The 25,913-nt window shown below is 37.7% G+C and overlaps 2 protein-coding genes across 2 annotated transcripts in view; one reads left to right on the top strand and one right to left on the bottom strand.

Annotated features, from left to right (window-relative positions):
* The window catches only part of LOC139939701 (uncharacterized), an 83,951-nt gene extending 58,269 nt beyond the window's left edge, over positions 1–25,682 (top strand). Inside the window, exons 21-22 of the mRNA XM_071935777.1 lie at positions 3,763–3,846; positions 19,950–25,682. Of these exons, the coding sequence (XP_071791878.1) occupies positions 3,763–3,846; positions 19,950–21,826 (1,961 nt within the window). The 3' untranslated portion in view covers positions 21,827–25,682. The remainder of the gene's footprint in view (positions 1–3,762; positions 3,847–19,949) is intronic.
* LOC139939507 (homeobox protein Mohawk-like) overlaps positions 1–25,913 on the bottom strand; it is a 236,856-nt gene that overhangs the window by 178,515 nt on the left and 32,428 nt on the right. The window lies entirely within an intron of this gene.

The raw sequence follows: 25,913 nt of genomic DNA, 5'->3' as shown, positions 1-25,913 counted from the left end.
TGTTTTTATGTGAACTGCATATTTTTGTTTTGGACAAGTTTTTGTTAAAGGGTTTGGGTACTATTTTAGAACACAAAACGCATCAACCACCGATTTACATTAAACGTACACAGTTTCAAGATAATGATAGTAGAAAGCTTCCCTGAAAAATTACTTGCTGAGGTGCTGTAGTTTTTGAGAGATAAGTAAAACATTGAACGGAAATCTGTTGACTTTGTGTTTTGTGTTACAGACCCATGATAGTACACCTTTGTTTTTTACTCAAAACATTAATGAGCATGAAAAGTTACTTGGTAAAAAGCACTGCAGGTGTGAGTTAAAGGAACACGTTGCCTTGGATCGGACGAGTTGGTCAAAGCAAAAGCGTTTGTAACCGTTTTTTATACAATGCACATGGTTGGAAAGATGTTTTAAAAGTAGCATACAATGGTCCACACAAGTTTGCCTCGAAATTGCGTGGTTTTCCTTCTACTGTGCGAACTATCACCGTCGGGCCATTTATGGGAGTCAAAATTTTGACCCCCATAAATGGCCGACGTGTTAGTCGACGACGTAAAAGGAAAACTACGCAATTTCGAGGCATGTTTGTGTGGATTATTGTATTCTACTTTTACAACATCTTTCTACCCATATGCATCCGGTTACAAACGTTTTTCAAAGACCAACTCGACCGATCCAAGGCAACGTGTTCCTTTAATGATAATGTAATAATAATAAAAATTGAAGAAAAAAAAATATTTATAAAGCGTCAAATAATTGCCAAAAAGGCCTCAAAGCGCTAGATACAAAGGTTAAAAGCAATTTACAAAATACAACATTACAATGTATAACAAGGATTTTGGTAGTAGAGAGGGGAATTTAAACAAAATGTCAATTTGAGGAACTTTTCACGCATGAAACGTTTCTCGGGTTGTGTATTCCAATTTGAACCATTCTTCCTGCATGGACATACATTGTAACCACTCCAAATTGTTGGCGATGTTTAAAATACGCTACCACCTTTTGGAATGAAATTTTCACAGTTTAGTTTCATATATTTTATATTTGTAAAGGGTTTAAACGATTAAAACGGTTCCTGGTAAAGCAGAAGGTATACTTTGCCTTGAAAACTGATTGAATTAAGTTCTGGTCTTTATGTTTACCACTGTGCCATTTCGATATATTATATGTTTTTAATAATGTCAAACAAACAAATGAGTCTGTTTGCATAGATTTGCTTGTAGTGTACACATCGTGTCTTCAGCTAACTAACCACAACATGTACAATAAATATGTACAAACAAGAGAAAGACTTGTTTTTGTCGCCACACTTTCCCAGCGCCGGAATATATTAATGGGCTGGCTAAATTGCCACTAGTCTTCTTACTCCAGTCTGAGTTGTGAGGTAATTAACCCAGGTTGCGACACTAAATCTTTGAATCCAACACGCTTCCTGACAATTAAGTTTGTGGGCGAGTAACGTTAAGGGACGAAACACTCCAATCAACAGCTGTGCCTAATTGCAAAGTGTGTAATGTGTTCCCGGCTAAATCGTTTGATTTCTTAATCCCCATGGGGATTTTCAGGCTCGTGAAAACTTGGTCCGGAGTAAATCCCTACTGCTCCCTCCCCCACAAAAAATAAGAATTAATTCATGATTTCACAAGGGGGTTTTGAAAGCATTCCCGTGAGATATCCCTGTCTGAAGTGCTGGAAAATTGAACCAGGTTTTCAGGATGGTTGAACGTCCTTCTTAACATTATTTTAGCAAATGCAAATCCCTAAATATTGACCAAAAAAGGCTATCTAATAGTGGCTTGCCATTAAACGAAAAAATTAATTGTAAAACATACTACATGTAGAATGGTTTTCGCTTGTTCTTGTTTTTGTTCTTGTCTTTTGTAGCTAAAGTAATAAAAAATAATAATAGTAATTGATGTATTGCTTTCTGCTATTTTTGTATTTTCAATGTTAATGAAAAACAATTTTAATCCACATTTATGATTCGCCATGTCTGGTGTTCGAAATATCAAATTTGGTTGAAATTGTATCAAATTTGGATAGTAATTGATGTATTTCTTTCTGCTATTTTTGTATTTTCAATGTTAATGAAAAACAATTTTAATCCACATTTATGATTCGCCATGTCTGGCGTTCGAAATATCAAATTTGGTTGAAATTGTATCAAATTTGGTTGAGATTGTTAAAGGAACGTTACAGAGTTGGTAAGAAACAAAAATCGTGAAGGTCACAGATTTACATAAAACTTACACGGTCTAGTGATGTTGATAGTCAAAACATCCCTTGAAATATTTCTATCTAAAATGTCATATTTGATGAGAAATAAATAAATAATCTAACTTCGCGTTTGGAGTTCATCGCTCAGTAAGCGTTTTATTAATTTTTTGTAATCGATGTCATGCAAAATGTTTAATCAATTTTCACTATTCTCTCGTGACCCAGATGGCCGATCAATCTGTAAACTTCTACAGGTTTGTGGTGGATTACATAAAGTGCTTACACTGCCAGCAACTGTTTTATTAGCAAAAACCAAGTCTGTAATGTTCTTTAAAGAATGATTTTCTGAGAAGAAGCAACTATAAAGTTGATGTGGTGCACTTTGCTGCCAGGCCATGCCAGAAACGCAGGGACATGCTCTTTCTCTTTACAATAAGTGTAATAGTAGGGTTCTTTCACCTGCATTTAACAACACTACCAGCCCGATGGCTATAGGTCCCATCCAAATGTCTTGCTGTAAAGAACACAAGTTTCAAGACTGGGAGTCGAACCCACACTCTACTGATCAGAAATACCGGTGCTCCCCCCCCCCACACACACACAAAAAAGAAAAAAAATTAAAATGGGGAAATATTCATTCATGCAGAAATTGCCTTCTTCGTTTTGTCTTCACTTTCTTGTTTTTATTCGTATCTTTAGGCTATTAATCAGGCTTGAGATTCTCACTGCTTTGGTCCGATTTTTTTTTTGCCCGTAAAAAAAATTCAGAAAACCTTATTTAAATAGCTTTAAAAAACCAATCGTAAATACCTCTGACAGTTTCGCTATTCCTATTGGTGGAGAGCGCCTCACGTGGGTGTGTATAAACCTTTGTTTATGACCAATAAATAGTGTTATTAATTCATGGGCGTGACACGCGACCTTGCACCTGTTCTTATAAGACAATTTATTCATTCCTATTGGTCGAGAGCAACGGCTGAAACAATTGTGCCACATCACGCGATACGCGCAACGCGCACAGCATTCCCTTATAAGGAGTTGTTTACCCAAGGGCAGCAGAGGGCTTTACCATTTTATAGCTGGAGGGGTGTTGTGTTGAAAGAAATGATTTAACAGTTATAATTTTTGCATTTATTTTACTTTTTGACCAAAAAGTGATGATTTTTTTGACCGAAAAGGTATTTATGAATGGGAATCAAAGTGTGTTGAATCGGTTTTAAACCCGCCTAGGCCTGGTTCTTTATAATTTACCTCGACTTCGTCTCGGTAAAATTATCAAGAACCAGGCCTCGGCGGGATTAAACCACTAGTTGAAAACCTCTTCACCAAACATTGATTCCCTTATTTGAGCCTACAATATGTGTTCAAGTACTCAATAATTGTTTTCTACTTTTTTGTCTGGGGACCAAATATCATGCCTATAATTAATAAATGAATGAAAAGAGGAATGAAGAGTGGGTTTATAGTTATGTTCCCACTTGAAATCAATATTTCATTAATTCTTGAAATCAATATTTCATTAATTCTTTTGTTATCAATTCTTAGGTGATGGTGATATATTGACTACGTACGATGACGACTTTCGAAAGGCCATTCATTTGTCACTTCAAGAATTGGAATCCAGTGGAGGTATGTTTTAACCAAATTATCTTGTCTTGAAAATTAAAAAAGGGATATCATTTTTATGTGTTTTTAAATGGATGTTAAATTTGCATTGGGGATAAAGCATATTAATTTTGTTTTATCCCTACACTAATGTGTGTTAGCACTGTATAAGTAGTACTTTCCTGAGTTCTTTGGAAAAAAACTATGAAAAAAACTTGGATGGGATTCAATTTCACGACCTTTGCAAAGTAATTAATACCTGTTTTTGTTTTTGTGAATTCTCTGTGTAATCTACAGCTTTCTTAAAACCTGTTATGAGTTTGAAGTTTTTAATATTTGGTTTCACTTCACTGTGTAATCCTATCACCCAATCCAACCATGCTATGGACAGATTTCATCAGTCAATCCTATGCCGTGTCCGAATGGACCCTTCCCATGAAATATGCTAATCACATTCACGCATGCGCGCAGACCCTGTTGGTTGGCAAACACCATAGAGTTGTGCACTAAGCAGATGCGCAATCGCGTCTGCGTCATGCACCCATTAGCCGTGTACAAAACAGCACGATGTTCCCTCATTTTGCCAACCAAAACATTAGTGTCCACGCGCTATGTGCAATTTACATATTTCATGGGAGGGGTCTATTAGTAGCTATGACTAGATTTCCACGTCACCATGCGTTGAGGTAAAGGAAGACCTATTAGCAACACACTTTTAGAAGCAGTTCTAGCCGTAGCTGTAGAAGACACTTCGGATATGACCCTAGACTTCAAAGTTCAAATTAATCAAGTATTTCAGCCCACCCCCTCGCCTGTCTATAGTCATCCTAGTCTTGATTAGTCTGGGTCCAATGTAGTTCTAATTTAATTGTACTGCTTTTATTTGTCGTTTTGCCTTGTTCCTTTCAGCCTCGCGGGTTTTTTTACGTGGGAAAAAAAAAAAAAAAAAACTGTAAACGAGTAGGCAACTTACTAAAATGAGTGTGTAGATTAGTTTGTTTATATACTTATAGCTGACAGTTCATTGTTGAACATAAACAAATTCCCAAGAAAACCTAACAAAAGTGTAAAAACTATTATCAACAAAGACTTTTTTTATCAGGGAAGTTGCAACTTGCGTAATAGAAAAACCCTGAACACCAACTAAACACGATGCCGGATTTGCACAGTTGCTGTTCTATTTGTTCATCATGGTTGCCATTGGCAACGCAGAGTTGGTAAACTTACACAAGGAGTCAAAAACGGGAAATGGTCGTTGGCCCAACAGCTGCTTGCTTGGAGCTGGGAGCTACTGTGAAGTAAATATGTCAGTATTGAAGTATTTAGGTTTCCTGAGGTCCTCATTTGGTCATTATTAGTTCAGTCGGTAAATGATGCTGGTATTCCTGCCAGGAGAAACCATTGTCTCACCCTCCTACCTCCCATAGCCCTATAAAGGCACTGGACACTATTGGTAATTACTCAAAATAATTGTTAGCATAAAACCTTACTTGGTAACAAGCAATGGAGAGCTGTTAAAATCTCTTGGAACAGTTTAAGTCTAATTTAAAGACGCATCTTTTTGTTAAATAACTTGTGTTTTTCATTGTTGTTTTTTTTTCATTTTGTAGTTCTTTCTGTATTTTCTGTAATTTTTGTATTCAATAGTCCTGGTTTCACTCTTTCACTTTTCAAAAGCGCTTTGAGACTTAATTTTAATTTTGCGCTATATAAAAACTGTTCAAATGTTATTATTTATTATTATTTAAAGCAGTGTGAGAAACTGCTCCCTCTGAAGTAACATAGCTTTTAAGAAAGAGGTAATTTCTCAATCAAATGATGAAATACTTCAGCTGAAGCCTTTGACTATGCATCTGACACACAAAGTAATTGTCCTGCCAGTAAATGAGGAATGACATTTGTGCAAAAGGGAAACCACGGAACAGGCATGCAGGCCCACTTATATGGGGGACTCTTGATCACACATCGGAATAAAACCAAGAAACAAAGACAAGAGCAAAAGGGCAAAAACAGCAGTAGAAGACATTGGTTTAAAGTAGAAATGTTTATAAAACAAAAACACATAATAAGCAAATCTTAAAGGTCTAATGACTCTTAAAATACTATGTTTAATACATATATTTCAAATTTGTTTGCCATCTTGCACGTGCAAAAATTATTGAGTAAGACAGTTAAGAAAAATCACCCACCACCAAATTGCATGTCACTAGTGGGGGGTGTTCATGAAAGCCAGATTTAGATTGAGAATTAACTTGCAAATATCTGACGTCAGAGGGAATTTGGTCCAGCAGTTATAAAATGCGGTTAAATAAATGTTGCCTAAAAATGCCAGTTTATCAATTATTGGTTAAAAGGGTAGGAGAATCCAAAGTTCTCAAATTGTGGAGATCAGTGTTACGAAAACTGATATTATTATTATTATTATTTGAAATTGATTATAATAATAGTAATAATATAGTAGGAGATTTGAGGGATTGCATGGTTCAGGTATTAATATATAATTGTTTGTGGTAACACCATGTGTGCATCTACTTGCCAGGTAGATTATGCTCTAATGAGGTTCTGTCTTGCTTTATAGTCTGCTACCGTGGAGTGGAGTTTCCTGACGATGACTAGAGCAAGGTAGTTGAAACATTGAGACCAATTAAGAACTCACTCCACAGTATTGAATTAATACGAGCCCTCGATCCACTAAAGCCTTTTTTTATTTTATATATGTATAGTCCCGCTCGATTTGTTGCCTTTCGCCCAGTAGTTAAAAAAGCAGGACAGCTGTTTTCAGAACTGAGAAGTCTCCCAAATTCCGAAAATCGTAGAATAATCATAAAGCAACACAAGTTCTCAAAAGAATATATTCTACCTGGCAAGTAGATACACACATGGTGTTACGGCAAACCGAATATATATTGATACCTCACCATGCAATGCCTTAATTCCCATAATAATAATAAAGTAGTGAACATTTCTAACACGCCACGTCTGTCAGACTTGACACTCGTGGCGTGATTTAGAGCTAGGCCAAAATTAGTCTTGATTGCGCTGTAAGCTTTCTTGAATGTTCCTTCTTCATAAACATCTTGAGCAGCAGATCAGCATCATCAGTCATCATCATTGGGCATTGACTTGGCATCTGTGGCTGCCTCATCCTTGGGTTGTAAAAGTGTCTCCGCAATCACCTGTTCTCTTTCAATAGCTGACTTATCTCAGCCCTGCCTCTTGCACACTTCCGTCGCTCAATTTCATTTACTAATTCTGAAGTCATACAAAGCGCACGTATCTACCAACAAGGTACTCAAGGGTGCTAAGTATATATATATTTTTTTTCTCAGAAAGATACTTGTAGGTTATTGAAGTTATGAACTCTGAGACCCAATTATGTAGCACCTGATGAGGGTTTACAAGGTGCTACGGCGCATTCAGCAGCCACTGCCAGGAACACCTGGGCGGATCCCTTCTTTAAGTGTTAGCGATAAGCGTTGCTGGGATCTTTTCCGTGCATTACACAGCACACGGGACTAACGTCTTTACGTCCCATCCAAAGGAAGAAACTTTCATCACATTGTCTACCCAGCGCAGCGCTGTTACAAGAGGCAATTTACAGGCAGCCTCCTAGAACATGTAGTAGAAAGAGCATTCACATTTTAATGTTCACATATTTTTCTTGGGGATCGTAAGACCTTGCTCGAAGAATGACTAGTACGTAAGACATGTTTGGAAAATTACTCATGTGCTACACTCTTGCACACTTCTGTCACTCGACTTTGTAACATTTTCTATTCAGTGCAACTAAGGTCAATGTCACTTGAGGCAATTTACATGCAATCTCCAAGAGAGAAGAGCTTTCACATTTGAATGATCACATATTTTTATTTGGGATCCAACACATGTTTGGACAATGTTCAGGCGATAGTGCTGTAGGCACTATCAAAGAGGAAAAAACATTCACACTATGGTTTTCACATTTGTCTTTGGATAGAGTAAGATGCAATTGCAGCATGGCCCGCAGCACTTGTGTGTGAGGTCTACATATAATCTATCCATAGGGTTCCAAGTAACAAACCACAATAACAAGGGCTCTCAATAAGTACATGGGTATGACTTCAAAGCAAAATATAATTAATGGCCTGATGTTTCGATCCTAGCAGAGTCTTTCTCAAAGGCTAAAAAATGTAAAATGTGTGGTGTTACCTGAGGGGTCCTGTAGCATGTACCGCAGTTGATTGCCTGTAAAAAATGCCTAGTGTGACATGACCATTAGGGGGAGCTTTCACACGACTAAACCCATGGACAGACTGTCTATGTATATTGGAGCGAGTAACAATAAACTTATTGAACCACAGCTGGAGGTATAGGGAGGTCAGGTTGAAGTGTGTGTAGATTCTGCCTCTCACATGACAGTAATACCTATGATAATAGTGTTTTGTTATATAACTTCTAGAGAAGGCCACCCTCGAGTTAATATCGTAATTAGCCTCAACATTTTCAAAGTTGGTTTTCACAACCAGGTTTAAAAACTGAGAATTAGAATGGTTGTTTAACAGGGTTTCGTCTTACGACATCACAATAAGTTTTGAGGCACTGAGAAGTGAATTGCAAAAAATGTGTCCTCTTTGTGTATTCTGTCATGATAAGACGCTATCAATATTCTTGTTTGATAATACTTGTTATCTTCAAGTACGCGCTAATCCTCCAATCAGCTTGGCAGAATGGAGTGGTGATAAAAACCTATATTGCACGGCTAATATCACTACCATGCGTCTTGTGTGTTCTATGTCACGCGCCAAGTTTGCTTGAAGATAAATACGTTATCACACGCGCGCTTTGGAAATACGGAAAATATAGCGCGTCTGCGTCCCATATCCAACTCGGCCTTCGGCCTCGTTGGATATGGGACGCAGAAGCGCTATATTTTTCCGTATTCCACTCGCGCTTGTGTGATAACTTATATTATATATCTCTCTATTAGACAAATTCTACAAAAGGCCACCTTCGAGTTACTACTGTGATTAGCCTGAATTGTTTTCAAAGTTGACTTACAAAACCAGGTTAAACCTTTGTGTGGGATTGTTGTTTAACAGGGTTTCATCTAACAACATCACAATAAGTTCTGACGAGGCACTTGACTATGATAAAAAAGTGAATGGGCAAAAAAAAATTCCTCGTACAAAGACATTGTGTCTTCTGTCATGCTGTGAAGGGCACGTGCCCATTCAAAAACATACTTTCAAAACACGTTTCAAAACAAATTTTGATCCTAGCCTCAAAACTCTTACGTATAACAAGACTTTGTTTGTGGAGACGTAAACAAATGAATATTTGAGATTTATTTTGGGGGTCAAACCTTAGAGTACTAATAGACTGTGCAAGTCTCGCACGTAGCGAAAACGAGAACTTAATTCGAAAAAAAGTATATTTTTGTACAAAACCAAATTGTATTGAAATTGTTATTTGTTAAAAAATTCTTAAAGATTGTTATTTTTAAAAGACTTTTTGTATAATTATTATTTTAATTCGTGTACATAATAATTGTTTTGTTTAAATTAACGTAAAAATTATACATTTATCGGGATGAGGATCGCTGTTCGACATCGACCTGGATGGTTTTTCTAATACACCCCGTTTGTGAATCACGTCCAATTGGTGCGATCATCACATAGGTTCAGCGATAATGGGAACGTCAATTGGGTAATATTCTTAATTGTTTAGAGTAAACCGGAAACTGGAGGTCAAGTTTTTTTCTTTAGTTTTCTTCGTTAATTTGTTGAATTGATTTTACTTTTCTGTTTTTAATTACTTATTTTTTACATTCCCAAGAACATATTCACTTTTTAGAGTCATAACTTATGTTAAACTAAAATTATTGGCAGAACAAAATCTCCCCAACGTAAAACTCCATTAGGTTGGGACCACAATGGTCCCGGAAGTTCAATTTCTCGCGAGACTTGCACAGTCTATTGGCAACCTTATTAGTGGTCATGTAAAAATACACGAGATGTGGTTTTATGTCATTTTAAGTGATAATAATATTTTTGTGTAACTGCGCCTAGAGACTGCGTAACAAAGGGACCTTATTTAACATCAAAAGACTAGCTTGTGTAACCATCCTACATTTCAGGGTTTTCTCTAAATTTCCTGGAGCCTTTACTTTTTCGCGAATGAACTAATGCAGTCACCAAAGGGAGGACATAATCCACATTGTGTTCAAACCCGTAGCTTTTTATTATATTAAAGTAATTGTCGTTGTGACGCACACCGTCGACGGCAAGAGTTATAGCTAGTGCTTGAAACCTTTAGGTTTGGGTCAAATTGTTTGATTGACAATTCTGAAAATTTTCAGAAGTGTTAAAATGTTGAAGTTACAATTAAATGATTAACACATTATTAATCAATCAGTCAATTTAGAAAACATTTATTTAGCACCAAAATCAAGAAAATTGTTCAAAGGTGCAAAATACAAGTTTAAAAAACATTTCCATTGATCCTTTTTCGCTCAAGTAGCTGTTTAAGAAAACACAGCCACACCTTTTCGATTGCTATGGAATGCAAGTCGGAGGTGAACGGACCATTTCAAAGTCCATGGTCTACTAGACAATCATCCAGTAATTATAGTGAAGATGAGGGAAAACTACTTAAGATAGTCCCTATATACTTAAAGAAGAGCAAACAGCGGGACAGACAGGTACTTGACATGCAGAACACCTAAATCAAACACTTACGAGTCTGTCAGCATGACAGCGGCTTGTCGAACTCCCGAACAACACTTGTTAAACCAATATGCTTTAAATCAGCAAGCTATGAATGTGTTTGGCTTTGCTTTACAACGTCCTCTTTCTTACCTGCCTTTCGAGACACCTTCCAGCTCTTCAAGACTCAACATGTACTCCAAGAAGAGCTATTAGTGCTAGCATTTGTTCATGTTGTTGTTGTTGTTGTTGTTGTTGTTGTTTTTAACAAGTGTTGACCAAAACCAAGCGCGCAAGTGCTGTATGCCGCACCACCATTGCTGGGATGCCAGCAGCCAAAGGTTTTGTACATAAAGACATTGAAAAAACGTCATCGCCTTTTAAAACTTTTGATGCGAATTAGGTGTCTTTCTCAATGATTGACAGTAATAATGTAAAACGTCCCCTTTCCAATCTGCCACTCGAAATACCTTCCAGCTCTTCAAGACTCAACATGTACTTCAAGACCAAGCTGTTAGTGCTAAGGTTTGTTCTTGTTGTCATTGTTTTGTTTTTTTTGTTTTTTTTTACAAGTAAAGACCAATGCATTCACGCAAGTGCTGCCATTAACGGAACACTGGCAGTGCAAGGTTTTGTACACATAGACAAGGAAACTCTCGCCTTCTAAAACTTTGTAAGTGAATTAGGTGTCTTTCTCAACAATTTACAGAATCCTTAACAGAGCAGCATACATAACGATGTATTAAACACTGATCATGGATATTTGTAACTAAACAAACACTTAATCCTAAAAACAGCGCCGACAATACACAAGTTTTAGTGTGATTACACAGAACTTTACTGTCTGTAAAGCTGACCTGGCAAAGAAATTGTGTAAATCGAAGAGACTGGCACTTAATTCACCTACAAAGTTTAAAGGACCACAGTTTTTCAATGTCTTTGTGTACAAATCTTTCGCTGCCAGGGTCTGAGCGATTGCAGCATTGCCCGCAGCACTTGCGCGTGAGGACTATATATAATCCATATGGATAATATGGTTTCAAGTAATAAACCACAATAACAAGGGCTTCAAACAACATGTGTATGGCTTCAATGCGACATATAGTATACTTAATTGCCTGATGTTTCGACCATAGCATAAGCTAAACAGTATCTGAAGTACATGGTTTCATCCAAATAAAGTTGCCTAGACATTTTGTTTTGATCATCTGCTCTATTGTTCACCTCTAAACTTCCAGAGTCAGTTGCGCTTGACGGCTCCGCCATGACACAGCAACAAACTACCTATTTGAGTTTGAATTTAATATTTGCATGGATGAGTGAATATCTAATGTAAAAAACATAATGTAAAAATGTATGAAATCTGCCTGGAAGGATAGAAGTTGAGTACAAATTTAAGAAATCTTTTGCAAGTTGGAAAAAGGCCCCAAGGCTTTGTCACTCACGCTGTGCTCTCCGACTCCATTTGCTTTGTGACTGTAAAGCTGTTTTCGCCACGAACGCCTTGATGAAAGGCTAGAGTCGGCTCAGCCATGACGCACTTACAAATTAATGTACTTTTTCTAACACAAAACACAATGTCCACAGATTTACATTAAACTTACACAGTTTGAAGATTATGATAGTAGAAAGCTTCCCTTGAAATTTTACTCACTGAGGTGCTGTAGTTTTTGAGAAATGAGATTAAAAAAAAATTCGTTCCAGTTTTAGCATGTAAAAACATATTAACCAGTTCTGCTATGACTATGGTATAACACCATAACTGGTTAATGGGATTTTACATGCTAAAATAATTTTCATTTTGTGACTTGTTTTACTAATTTCTAAAAACCTACAGAACCTCAGTTAGTAATATTTGTATGGAAGCTTTCCACTATCATTATCTTCAAACACTGTAAGTTTAATGTAAATCTGTGACATTTTAAAAAAGTACCCAAATCCTTTAACATCGCCTTCAAATTACCTATTTGAATTTAATATTTGCATGGATGAGTAAATATCTAATGTAAAAAACATAATGTAAAAATGGATGAAATCTGCCTGGAAGGGTAGAAGTTGAGTACAAATTTAAGAAATCTTTTGCAAGTGGGAATAAGGCCCCAAGGCTTTGTCACTCACGCTGTGCTCTCCGACTCCATTTGCTTTGTGACTGTAAAGCTGTTTTCGCCACGAACGCCTTGATGAAAGGCTATTTCAAGGAAGTGTTCAATGAATGATCAAAAATTTGTTTGATTTAAAATTAAATAAATGAATCTGATACACAATTTAAAAACAGCAACCTGAATAACAATAATAATAATTGTTATAAAAATAACTATTTATAGGGTATACATGTGTATTTATAGGGCGCACATATCCATAAAGAAATGCTCCAGGTGCCTGATAAAATTTTGTATTAAAAGAAACTAATTAAAAAGCTATATGGCCATCAGATGTGTTTTCAGTTGGATGGGATTCTGTTTGATTCCTGTCAGGTGTCCTTTGTCGATATCCAGCCGTTATTTTCCACGGAATAGCAGGTGTTTTGACAATTCATGGGGGATACGCAATTAGGCTGACCAGCATTGATTTCTACTTGGTTAATGCTCGTGACTGCGTGCGATAAAGTAATAATACTCAACAATATTGAATCTTCTAAAGCTTTGTTCGTGATTCTGTTTATGATTAATGGAAGGTGGCTGAAAAAGGATGGGACAGAGTTTTTTAATTTTATCTGAGTTGTTGTTTAGATCATTCGTTTAAAGGTTCAGGGTCACCATTTTGTTTTTGTCACTATAATGCTTTTCGTTTTAGTTGTTTTAGTCACATATAAAAGTTTCAGTTCAATTCAGTGTCTCCTTGTTGAGAAAACGGGGAAAAACATTTTCATTCCATTTTATTTTTTTGAGATTCAAATTTTGTTTATATACTTCTATAAACTGTTATTACACACCCCTTGTTCTGTATTCTGGTTGGCTGGAACACGGTCACGTGGAATGAACTAATATAGTCTAGTGATCGCGCGCGCGCGTTTTGCGGGAACTAGTTCGAGCGGGCACTAGTCTTTAAAAATAGTGCCCGGTTACAGCGCCCTCTCTTGACTTGAACCGTGAACAGCAGCTAAAAAACTTCCTTTCTTTTCCAGATTTCTGTTCTTATTTTACATTTAAGACTGAGCTATGTTATAAAACACATATTGACTGGCATAATTCGGTAACTAGTGTACGTATATTCCCCCTCAGGCCTGTGAGTGACCAGAAGAGGGGCCTATTTCCCTCGGTCTTCGGCCTCGGGAAATAGGTCGCTCTTCTGGTCACTCAAAGTCCCTCGGGGGAATAGACGTACACTTGTTACCTCATTGCCAGTCAATATGTGTACAATATTCAATTGGGGAACTTCAGAGGAAATAGTTCCGCAGTATGCTTGCTACCATCTTTATTAAAAAGTAGGCTTTCATGTAAAAATTACACACATTTTTTCAGGGTCATTACCAAAGTAAGACCCTACCTTTAACACATGTGAGCATCATTATTGTCAAAAGACCAGTTTCCACACTTTTATGACCCGACATATATGTGAAATAACAAAAGCTCTGAAAGTGTAAGCACAATCGGTCGTCAGAGTTTTTATTTTCTTCAAACTATCACCAAAATATTCCTTCGAATGTAGTTTACATCTTTTTGAAAATTTCTTACTTTAATCAAAATCAATAAATATTTGAACAAGGAAACGGTCAAATCCTTAAAGGGACACGTTGCCTTGGATCGGTCGAGTTGGTCTCTGAAAAGCGTTAGTAACTGTTTGTTATAAAATGCATATATGGTTAGAAAGATGATTTAATAGTAGAACACGATGATCCACACAAATTTGCCTCGAAGTTGCATGTTTTTTTTCCTTTTACTTTGCGAACTAACACGGTCGGCCATGGCCGACCGTGTTAGTCGATGAGGTAAAAGGAAAACCACGCAATTTCGAGTGATACTTGTGTGGATCATTATATTCTACTTTTAAAATATCTTTCTAATCATATGCATTTTATAACAAATGGTTACAAACGCTTTTCAAAGACCAACTCGACCGATCCAAAGCAACGTGTTCCTTTAAGCACCTTTCTGTTTCCTGATGTTAGAAACAGTTGTAAACATAAATGCTTACAGCCATTGGACACTATTGGTAATTGTCAAAGACCAGTTTTCTCACTTGGTGTATCTCAACATATGCATAAAGTAACAAACTTGTGAAAATTTGAGCTCAATTGGTCGTTGAAGTTGCGAGATGATAATGAAAGAAAAAACACCAGATGCTTGATTTCGAGACCTCAAATTCTAAATCTGAGATCTTGAAATCAAATTCATGTAAAATTAATTCTTTCCCGAAAACTGCTTCTCTTCAGAGGGAGCTGTTTCCACAATGTTTTATACTATTAACCTCGCCCCATTACTCATCACCAAGTGAGGTTTTATGCTAATAAATATTTTGAGTAATTACCAATAGTGTCCACTGCCTTTAAGACGACTGACCTTTTATCTAAGCCTTGTATAAAATCCCAATTTATATCCAACCTCCTATTGTCTTTTCATCATCAACTCTTTATCTTGTATCCTTCTTAAATACAAACAACACCACGACCTTTGCTCAGTAATCGGTCAAAGTAATTCACTGAATTATTCACCACTGCCTAACAGAGCAGTCGAGCATTTATGGAGGAGTATCTTTAATTCATGTTTTAAACTGATTTACAATTGGAATTATCCTCATGTGATTTCAACCACTATTTGATATTTCCGTGATCACATAATTTGTTTTTGTTCTAATAATGATTATGGAGGGGTGAAGTTTTTCATGAATACAGCATGTTGTCACTCGCCCCTGTTCTTTGAACTCTTTGGCTGGAGCACTTAGTAGATTCATTTCTTTTTTAACACATAGAGAAATAAAAGACCCTGTTGCAACTGGTGCCCACTCATTTTTTTGCTCAGCAAAATAACTTGCTAAGCAGTATTTTGTTGATAAATATTTGGTTATTTGTAACACCATGTGTGTATCTACTTCCCAAGTAGATTATATTCTTTTGAGAACTTGTCTTGCTTTAATTCATTCATTCATTTGTTTTTTATTCCAACTTGGAACACACCTCTTTACCCGGGGAGGGTTACATCAACATTTTAAACCTGAATTATTTTAATATACATTGGCAGGAGAAAAATAAAGTCAACAGAGGTAATAAGACGTTTTTCTTTTAAGTTCATAAATAAAAAGACGAATTTGGCAACACATTTAATAATAGATTCATCTGTAGAACTCATAAGAAATTCAAATTTGTCACTTTTAGTAAACAGCTGAATATTTAATATTGTACTACCGCGGAGTAGATTTTCGAAATTCTGGAGACGTCTCAGTTCCCAAAAGAACGGTCCTGCTTTTTAACTACTACCTGGGCGGAGAGTAGAAAATACTCTTGGACTACTGCTTTAGCTTTCTTTTTTAGGGACTTCTTGTTATAATTTTCACTACCACAGAGGGAGTTTGTAATTGGTCTCAATGTTTCAACTAACTTGCTCTAGCCATCATTAGTATTTGTTTTATTTATAAAACGCCTTTTTGAAAATGCACCCAGGAAGCCATCCCAAAGGATGATTGTCCAGTCCCAAAACCCAATGTTGAACATCATCTCACCTTTTTTCACAATTTTAGCGAATCTTGTTTATTTATCTGGCTGGCAGTCTAGACTGTGTACACTTGCGTTTGTATTAAAGAGAAATAACCCTGTGCTGATCACAGGATCTTGTCTGACTTGTTTGACATTTTGAGAAATGATTAAAGGTACTAAACCTTCTCTAGTGTCACGTTTAATAATTTGTGGACGTAGAAAGAGGTATAGTGGCCTGTCCACTATAGAACAGGACCCAAGCTCTGGTTTTTCTGAACAGCGGAGGGTGAGTTCTAGTCCCGCTGATGACACTTATATCCTTGAGCAAGATACTTTACCTTAATTGGTTTGTCCTTCAGGTGGGACATACATGTAGCTACGGGTCCGGTGTACAAGTATTGGTAGTGCCCGTAAAAAAACCAAGAACGCTTGGAAGAGCAGGGGTTAACCCTGTGTTTCTGGTTCACATAGCAACCAACCTTGTTAGACCCAGGCTTGCAAGCTTATCATAATAATTTAGGGGGGCTAATCGTCCTTCCTCGCAGCTAGAGCTGAACTGCGAAGGACGCGGCTACAACGTGTTCGAGAAGCAGGCATGCAAGGGCGCATTCAGCTGCCAGCCACATCAACCCATTATGACCACGGAGCACAGCCAAGATCGAAAGTGTTTGATTTTTTCCTGAGGGAGGAAAACCGGATAGTCTAGAAAACCCTCGTGGCACAGCAGAGAACAAACGCACAACTCAACTCACATATGGCCCTGACCGGGAATCGAACCGGGGTCACCTATGTGATTAAGTTACCCTATGAAACAACTTTGGTTTCATTACCAGAAATATAAAATAATATCTTCGGTGGTATTACATTAAATACATTAACAACGCGACATCCTAATGGCTGATATTTAATCCTTCCCACATTACAAACTCCAACAAAACATGATATATAGTCTTCGCAGCATTAGCTTAATTAAAAAGAATGCCTGACACTATCCAGCTTTAAACAATAAACTATGACATTTTGACGATAACGTAAACGACTCATCCGGAAAAAGGGTCTCAAAGGATGAATTACATCATTATCCCCCAGTCGGACATAGATGAAATAATGTTGGCAGAGAGTCGTTTACAGTGTACATTACCGGGACAGTTCGCTTCTGTTTTTTCCTGTAATCGTGATTTATACTGATGAGAATAAACAGGACATAAAAGCACTTTATCTTTGGATTAAGAAATTCTTCTTCGCTGAAAACTAAAAAACATTTTATTTATCAAGCTCGTGTTAGCATGCTTACATAAAGGTCATCTTTGTAAGAGGACTATAGTTATTAGAAATGTTTCTTAATGATTTTAGCTTTGTTGTTTTGTGCCATACCGGAAGAGAAAAGGTCAATTGTTGTAGGAGTTAAAGTAAGATTTTTTAACTTAATTTGGGACAGTGATTATGTGATGCAGAAAAACAGAACAAACAATGGTTAAAGGAACACGTACGTTGCCTTGGATCGGTCAAGTTGGTCTTTGAAAAGCGTTTGTAACCAATTACTATAAAATGCATATGGTTAGAAAGATGATTTAAAAGTAGGATACAATGATCCACACAAATTTGCTTCGAAATTGCGTGGTTTTCCTTTTACTTTGCGAACTAACAGGGTCGGCCATTTATGGGAGTCAAAAATTTGACTCCCATAAATGGCCGACCGTGTTAGTCGACGAGGTAAAGGAAAACCGTGCAATTTCGAGTGATACTTGTGTGGATCATTATATTCTACTTTTAAAACTTCTTTCTAATCATATGCATTTTATAACAAACGGTTACAAATGCTTTTCAAAGACCAACTCGACCGATCCAAGGCAACGTGTTCCTTGAATACAATGTTGATGGATGTACTTTCTATGGCAGCCAACTTTTAAATTTGAACATGTGCTAGCCAAAAAAAGTGATGATTATATCTTTCGACTAGCTTCTTCTCATTTTCATCCTTTTCCTTTTAGAGTTTCTAGTTATGTTTTACCCTCTTGTTCCGTCCTAGCTCGTTAAAGGCAGTGGACACTATTGGTAATTGTCCTAGACTAGCCTTCACAGTTGGTGTATCTCAACATATGCATAAAATAACAAACCTGTGAAAATTTGAGCTCAATCGGTCATCGAACTTGCGAGATATGAATGAAAGAAAAAAACACCCTTGTCACACGAAGGTGTGTGCGTTTAGATGGTTGATTTCGAGACCTCAAGTTCTAAATCTGAGGTCTCGAAATCAAATTCTTGGAAAATTACTTCTTTTTCGAAAACTATGGCACTTCAGAGGGTGCCGTTTCTCACAATGTTTTATACCATCAACCTCTCCCTATTACTCGTCACCAAGTAAGGTTTTATGCTAATAATTATTTTGAGAAATTACCAATAGTGTCCACTGCCTTTAAGTAGCTTTTTCTTTGTTTGTTTGTCCCGTCTCGTCCTTTTCTCTTGTTCTGTTTTAACTTAAGTTCTGTTCTAAGATCTTATTTTTTGTTTATAAAGCATATTCTATACATTTGTCTTTGAATATGCCTCCATATTTGCCCTGTTTTCATTGTGTCTCATTTAATTATTATTCTAGCGGTTCTTTGTACCTCTTTGTTCAATAGACCACCTACAGAATTACCGTGATGTTCATTTTGCAATGGAAATAATATTTGAATTTAATTTAATTGATACTGATTTGTTTGTGTAATTAAACCAAAAGTATACCTTTGGATTTAGAACAGTTTCATTGTTTTAATCCTATACAAATTGAGATATAGAAAATAAAATTAGCAAACTTGTGAATATTTCATTTCAAAAGGTGTTGCGAAAAATCTGGAGCGGTAATATCCATGCAGGAAGATTGATCCATAATTGGAATACACAATCTGAAAAATGCACATACAAAACGATTTCTCAGATTTGAATGATTTTGAATCCCTCCAAGGAGTTGTTCTCATAATGTTACACATTATCAACAGCTGTAGTGCCTCTTACAAAAAGCCATTGGACCCTTTTGGTACAGAAAAAAAAAAAAAAGTTCACAGATTTACAAATAACTTACAGGGTTTACAGAAGGTAGTGGTGAAATACTTCTCTTGAAATATTATTCCATGAAATGCTTTACTTTTTGAGAAAACAGTAAAACAATTATAAATTCTCGATATCGAGAATTACGGATTTATTTTAAACACATGTCATGACACGGCGAAACGTGCGGAAACAAGGGTGGGTTTCCCGTTATTTTCTCCCAACTCCGATGACCGATTGAGCCCAAATTTTCACAGGTTTGTTATTTGATATAGAAGTTGTGATACACGAAGTGTGGGCCTTGGACAATACTGTTTACGGAAAGTGTATAATGGCTTTAAGCTTTTATGGTAATTAATTTTTGAAGTAACTACCAAAGGTATACCCTCCATTTAAATAGTTATTTTAAAATTGGTAGCTTGAAAATTCAGATATTTTGTAGCAAAAGGAGCTCCCTGCATTAGTCTCCATCATTTTAACTGTTTTTGTTAGTCAAACAATTAATATTTTGTATGAGAAATCGACAACACTTCAAGGTGAGGGCTAAACACTTCACTGATTTTAAACTGTCACCAGGGACACATTGCCTTGTACTCCTGGGGCTGAAACATGGATATCCCACTTCAAAGGCCGTAATGATGTAAGGCCTGGGTATCATCCACTAGGAGCCTGGGTGGTAGAGCAGAATGCCCTACCTTCCAAACTTTGTATGAAGCAATTATAGTGAAGTGCCTTGCTCAAAAGCACAAGAGTGTCATTACAATGATTTTTTTTTTACTTTACAGAAACTGAGGCAAGCCCAAGTAGCTCACAGTCCAGAAGGATGAAGAACGACCCCTCAGTGTCCTCTAAGAGTGCCTCTAGTAAGAACCGTCGCAAGAAGCTCATCTCTGCCCGGGACGCCAAGGGTTACCCTCGAAGCTATAAGACAGGTTCCTCAAGCAGGACATCCACATCAGGCGGTGACTTACCGACAGGGGGATTGCTTGATCTCTCGCAAGAGCTGGAATCGGAGTTTGAGCGTATCAAGCGGGAGACGCTGTCGCCAGAAGAGGATCTCCAGGCCGGGGAGGAGGAGGCGGTGAAGACTCCCTGGGAGAGGAGGATCGACGAGAAGAAGAGAACCCTGCCAAAGACGCTTTTATTACAGTATCCGTATAAAACTTCCATGTCGAGTGCCAAGAGGAACTCTGGGTCTCAGCCCAACAGGAATCCCCTCTTCTCAACCAACGTTGGGAGGATTCCACATGATTCACAGGGTACCTCTAAGAAGGAAGGCAGTGCAATATCGTTGGATAGTGGAGATGCCGTTAGGGCTGTCAGGGCGTCAAGCGACCCGTATGCCCCAGCTATTAAGAGTATTCTCACTCACCTGGAATCTCAGAGAGCTCTATCAGCGGAGCATGTTAGTAAAGAGAAATCACAGCTGTCGACATCAAAGACTTCTGTCAGTTCCTCTAGCTCCGCTTCTCCTCTTGTCGATAAATCTCTTGGTGTGAGAGGAGGCCTAGATGCCAAAAAGTCATACGGTAAGACAACGGCAGTTGGTGCTTCTAAACCAGTATGGCTAGAAGGCCCCCTGCTCGCAAAGTCCAAAACAAAAAAGGTTTTAGATGAGACATCAAAGCTTTCTGTAAGAAGCACCTCACCCAAAAAAGCCAGCAACACCACAAGTACTGGAAAGTCTAGCTTGAATATAGAACTGTACATGTCGAGGAAGGCTACGCCAGAAGAAGAACTGAAGCGAGAACGAGCGGCAAGTAACTCGCTGTTCATTAAAACGGACTTCGGAACTCCAAAAGTGGAAGTCTCCCCTGCTGACGGTTCAGACACAGAGTGCGCTGTTGGGGTCTCTGTTGAAGAACGGTCGGACACCGGGAAAGTGGGTGCTTCTGTTATGAAAGGTTCTCTCGCGAAAAAATCTGACATTTTGCAATCTGATTCCGCAGTCCATATAAGATATGAACCAGGACAAACAAAAACCAAACTGACCCTAACGGAACCCTTGTCCATAGAGGAACCTTCTCTCCTTGAGGGAAATAGAAAGGAAACCTCAGAGAATAAAAAGCTTGATTTGCCTGTTTCTAGTGGGCAGGACTCAGAATCTCAAGAATGTGATCCAAAGCCCATTGAAAAAACTGATGGAAACAAAACCCAGCCGGAGGATCTTGAGGGTGTATCATCGACAAGGCAGAAAGCTCCCTCGAAGGACGTTCCCAAAATAGCTACAAGAGAGTCACCATGGGTACTGTCGCTAGGTCAAAACCTGGAAAAAGAAAACAAATCAAGCTGTGAGAGTCGTGAGGAGGATAAACACAGCTCGGTAGCCTCAGGGGACAAACCAGTTTGGGAACGGCAGGAAACAAGAAACCATTCCACACCTGCGTCTTCTGGGACGGCTGCAACCGTTACTGGAAGTGGTGATGCAAGCAGTGCTTCAACAGCGACCGCTGGTGCCATCGATGATAAATCACCTTCATTAGCAGAATCCCCAGTTTCTAGACAGGTGTCCACAGATAAACCGGATTCAGCTAGCTGTAGTGAAGTGAAACTGGCCAGAACCGGATCTGCTGGTATTGAGGCAGGTGGCTCTGGAGACAATGGGAAGTCGGAGGGTGACGGTGAGGACAGTGAAACAAAGGTGTGGCAAATGTTTATATAGAACACTGTTTATAACGCTAGGCCTTGTTCTCAAGAAAATGCTCTGTTTAGGGTCCAATTTCTTAGAACTGCTGACCACCTAAGACCTCGGTAATAATGTGCTGGCGCTCTACCAGCTGAACAATATCTTTGTTCATACATGCATCAAATATTGCTTGACAAGTTTACCTGTTGAGCATGTATTGGCTGGGAACCAACTCCTAATTGTACACTTCAGTGGCATTTTGCTAGGTGATCTGTTTGTGCTGAGCATAATTTTTAACAAGCTAAGCATGTTTGTACTCTCAGCAGCTCCATGAAATTTGACCTCTTCTCGTTCCAAGCTTTGTACTTCACTCAATATTTAAGCAGAAAGCCAGTAACTCTCAATGTAATCTAACACACACAGTGTCGGTTGGTTAAAATGTGCCCAATTCTAAGTTGCCTAGCAGAGCGGCAGATCTGCTTAGCAAAAGTATGCATGCTCAGCGACTTTCGATGCAGTTCAAATGTTACACAGAACCCAGTGGAAGACAATGCTGTAAATTACTTCCCGCATTTAGAACATCGCAGAGATACAATGAAAACCCAGTTTTCAGGGGTTTTTTGGTAAATGAATTAATGTCCCCTTCAGTATTTGGTCAATGCATATGGATGTATTTTTAAAAAGCATTTCTTAAAACTACAAGTTTCTCTTTTTCAGTTATTGATTACAAATTAATGAGCAATGAAATAAAACTAATCAATTTATCATTATTAAGCTTTTTATCCAAAAAATGGCACACAACTTAATGAGACTTGGATTAGTCTCAAATTTTATTCATGAACTGGTGTCACTAGGTACATTCAAAAATTAACGACTATAATGAAAAAATCCCTGAAATTAAATTGTTGTGATACCCACTTTTAATGAATTGTTGGGATGCTGGAAGACATGCTAACAAATCTTACTGTGAAATAAATAATATAATTGGTATCTTGTTCATATGAGTCTTTAACAAGAAACTAAATTACTTGGGGGCGGTCTGAGATAGCGATTGTAATACACCCTAGTTACGCAGACACAACAAAATGTATTTTTGATTTCTTATGTAGTTGTACTCAGAAATGCATGCAATATTATAAGTTATCACACAAGCGCGAGTGGAATACGGAAAAATATAGCGCTTCTGCGTCCCATATCCAACGAGGCCCAAGGCCGAGTTGGATATGGGACGCAGATGCGCTATATTTTCCGTATTTCCACGAGCGTGCGTGTGATAACATATTTATCTCCAAGCAAATTTAGCGCGTGACATAGAACACACAGTCAGATGGTAGTGATATTAGCCATGCAATATAGGTTTTTATCACCACTCCATTCTGCAAATCTGATTGGAGGATCAGCGCGTACTTGAAGATAAATTTATTTGTTGTTAATGTCACTTTATTAAAACCTGTGCAAAGAAAATAAACCAGAAGCTGTTCAACTTTTATTCCAATGCAAAAGCTGTGTGTGACGAATAAATGCAAAAACTGTATTCGTATCTGTTTGTAATAAAAGGTGGTTAACGGTGAGGCAGGTTTTGTTCAAGGTTTTCCCCCTGCCTCGGGAGGAGGGGGATGGGGGGGGGGCGATAACAATTTTTTTTATTTCAATAGCAGGACTGGAGGAAATTTGTTAAGTTCCCCTTTTTGACTATAAGATTGAGTTGTCATAGTGATAGTGGTGTTTTTCCCCACCTTACACGTCTAGGACCCGGTTCGAATCCAGCCAGGATGAGATATGTAGATTAGGTTTTCAGTCCCTGCCTGACTGTGTGGGTTTTTCCCTGGAATAATTCTCTGGGGTTTTCCTCCCAAATCTAAAACCGTAACTTCCTTCCTTGTCTTCTCCCCATTGGGTTATTGGCTAGTATTAGCGGTCAAGCTCGCTTTCCTGAGAATCATTGCCTTCATAACCAGAATTAATAAATGAAATGTGTGCATTCAAAAGCCTCCTCTACTTAGGGAGACAAAGTCGCGTACTTTAAAGGCAGTGGACACTATTGGTAATTACTCAAAATAATTATTATCATAAAACTTTACTTGTGGACGAGTAACGGGGAGAGGTTGATAGTATAAACATTGTGAGAAACGGCTCCCTCTGAAGTGACATAGTTTTCAAGAAAGAAGTAATTTTCCGCGAATTTGATTTCGAGACCTCAGGTTTAGAATTTGAGGTCTCGAAATCAAGCATCTGAAAGCACACAACTTCGTGTGACAAGTGTGTTTTTCTTTGATTATTATCTCAATACTTGCGATTGAGCTCAGATTTCCACAAGTTTGTTATTTTATGCATATGTTGAGATACACCAAGTGAGACGTCTGGTCGTTGGCAATTACCAATAGTGTCCACCGTCTTTAAATGGGCCATGTCTTGTATTTTCTCGCGAGATTTTAACAGCCTTTTCAGACGTCACTCAGCTGTTAGCTAAAAGCACAGAAAAGTTCACTGGAAGAAAATACTTTATAATGCACCATTTAACAGCATAAAATATATTCTGCTTGAGTCTTCTGCTAGTAGAATCTGGGTTTTGTACCAAGTCTACGTAGCATGCTCATTTAATATTTACCAAATGCCAAATGTCAGTAATGTTGACTTTAAATAGTCATCGTTCGGACTACATCCCCGTTCCCAGGTTTCGTGTCCTTATGGTCCACAAGCCGATTTTGTAGGCGGGGTCCGAGATTGTGGGCTTGAATCCTACAAAGCTGATTTCACATTGACTACAACAAGTATTGAATAGTTACTGAATCACAATTACCTGATTTAAACTAGCTATCATTATTTTATGGCCATGGTCTTGGTTTTTGCCTGGTTACTTAGAAAGTATTAATACTATGAGATAATGCTATTATACCAGCATGCAAACCAAAGTAAGTGCATTTGTTACATGTTTCCGCTCATGCATTTATGTATGGTATGGGATTATCCCTTATTGTTTTCATATATAGTCGGGACATAATTGAGCTCCGTAAGCTTTCCCTCAAAGTACAATTGTTGTCATGGTCATGATCATGATTTTTCCTGCTTACTTGGAAGGTATTAATAACATGGAATGCTAATGATGTTATCCATATTATGCTATGCAATGCATAATAAAGTAAGTTCGTTTGTTACATGTTGTTGCTCTTATTACATTATGGATATTGTGGGAAATCTAAATCCTTTAAGAATTGTTTTTCGTAGTCGGGACACGTAATAGTTTCAAGAAATGGTTCACAGTCCCGAGCCCCTAATTGCTCACGAAGGAAAACAAATGTTGTTTATTTGTTTCCCGGAAGTTTTTTGTGACATAAACGATGTGTTTTTCGGTGATTGTCAAAACCCATACGGTTGGCAACATAAGGGGAAATAGTTATAAACTTTGAAAAAATCAAACATTCCGACGTGTTTTGCGTAAAATTTATAATGTGTAAAAGGGTCGCCATACGTTCTGCTTCTCCCACTTTTGCGGGAGGGAAGTGCCTTACAATTGTTTTGAAACTGTACTTATTACTTTATATCAACATGGCCTGATTGCATGAAGCTGTTCTTTGCGATAGAAGTGAACAAAAAATGTGGTGGGATATTTTTCTTTTTTAGTACAGGAGTAAGTTAACCTATTTTGCACTCAATTCCATGCTTAAAGGCAGTGGACACTATTGGTAATTGCCAAAGACTAGCCTTCACAGTTGGTGTATCTCAACATATGCATAAAATAACAAACCTGTGAAAATTTGAGCTAAATCGGTCATCGAAGTTGCGAGATAATAATGAAAGAAAAAAAACACCCTTGTCACACGAAGTTGTGTGCGTTTAGATGGTTGATTTCGAGACCTCAAGTTCTAAATTTGAGGTCTCGAAATCAAATTGGTGCAAAATTACTTCTTTCTCGAAAACTATGGCACTTCAGAGGGAGCCGTTTCTCACAATGTTTTATACCATCAGCCTCTCCCCATTACTCGTCACCAAGTAAGGTTTTATGCTAATAGTTATTTTAGGTAATTACCAATAGTGTCCACTGCCTTTAAAGGGGCCGGACGCTATTTGGTAATTACTCAAAATAATTGTTTGCTTGAAAACTTATTTGGTAACAAGCAATGGA

Source organism: Asterias amurensis, chromosome 7 (assembly GCF_032118995.1).
Source record: "Asterias amurensis chromosome 7, ASM3211899v1".
Lineage (NCBI taxonomy): Eukaryota > Metazoa > Echinodermata > Asteroidea > Forcipulatida > Asteriidae > Asterias > Asterias amurensis.
This window is presented reverse-complemented; position numbering and strand designations above follow the sequence as displayed.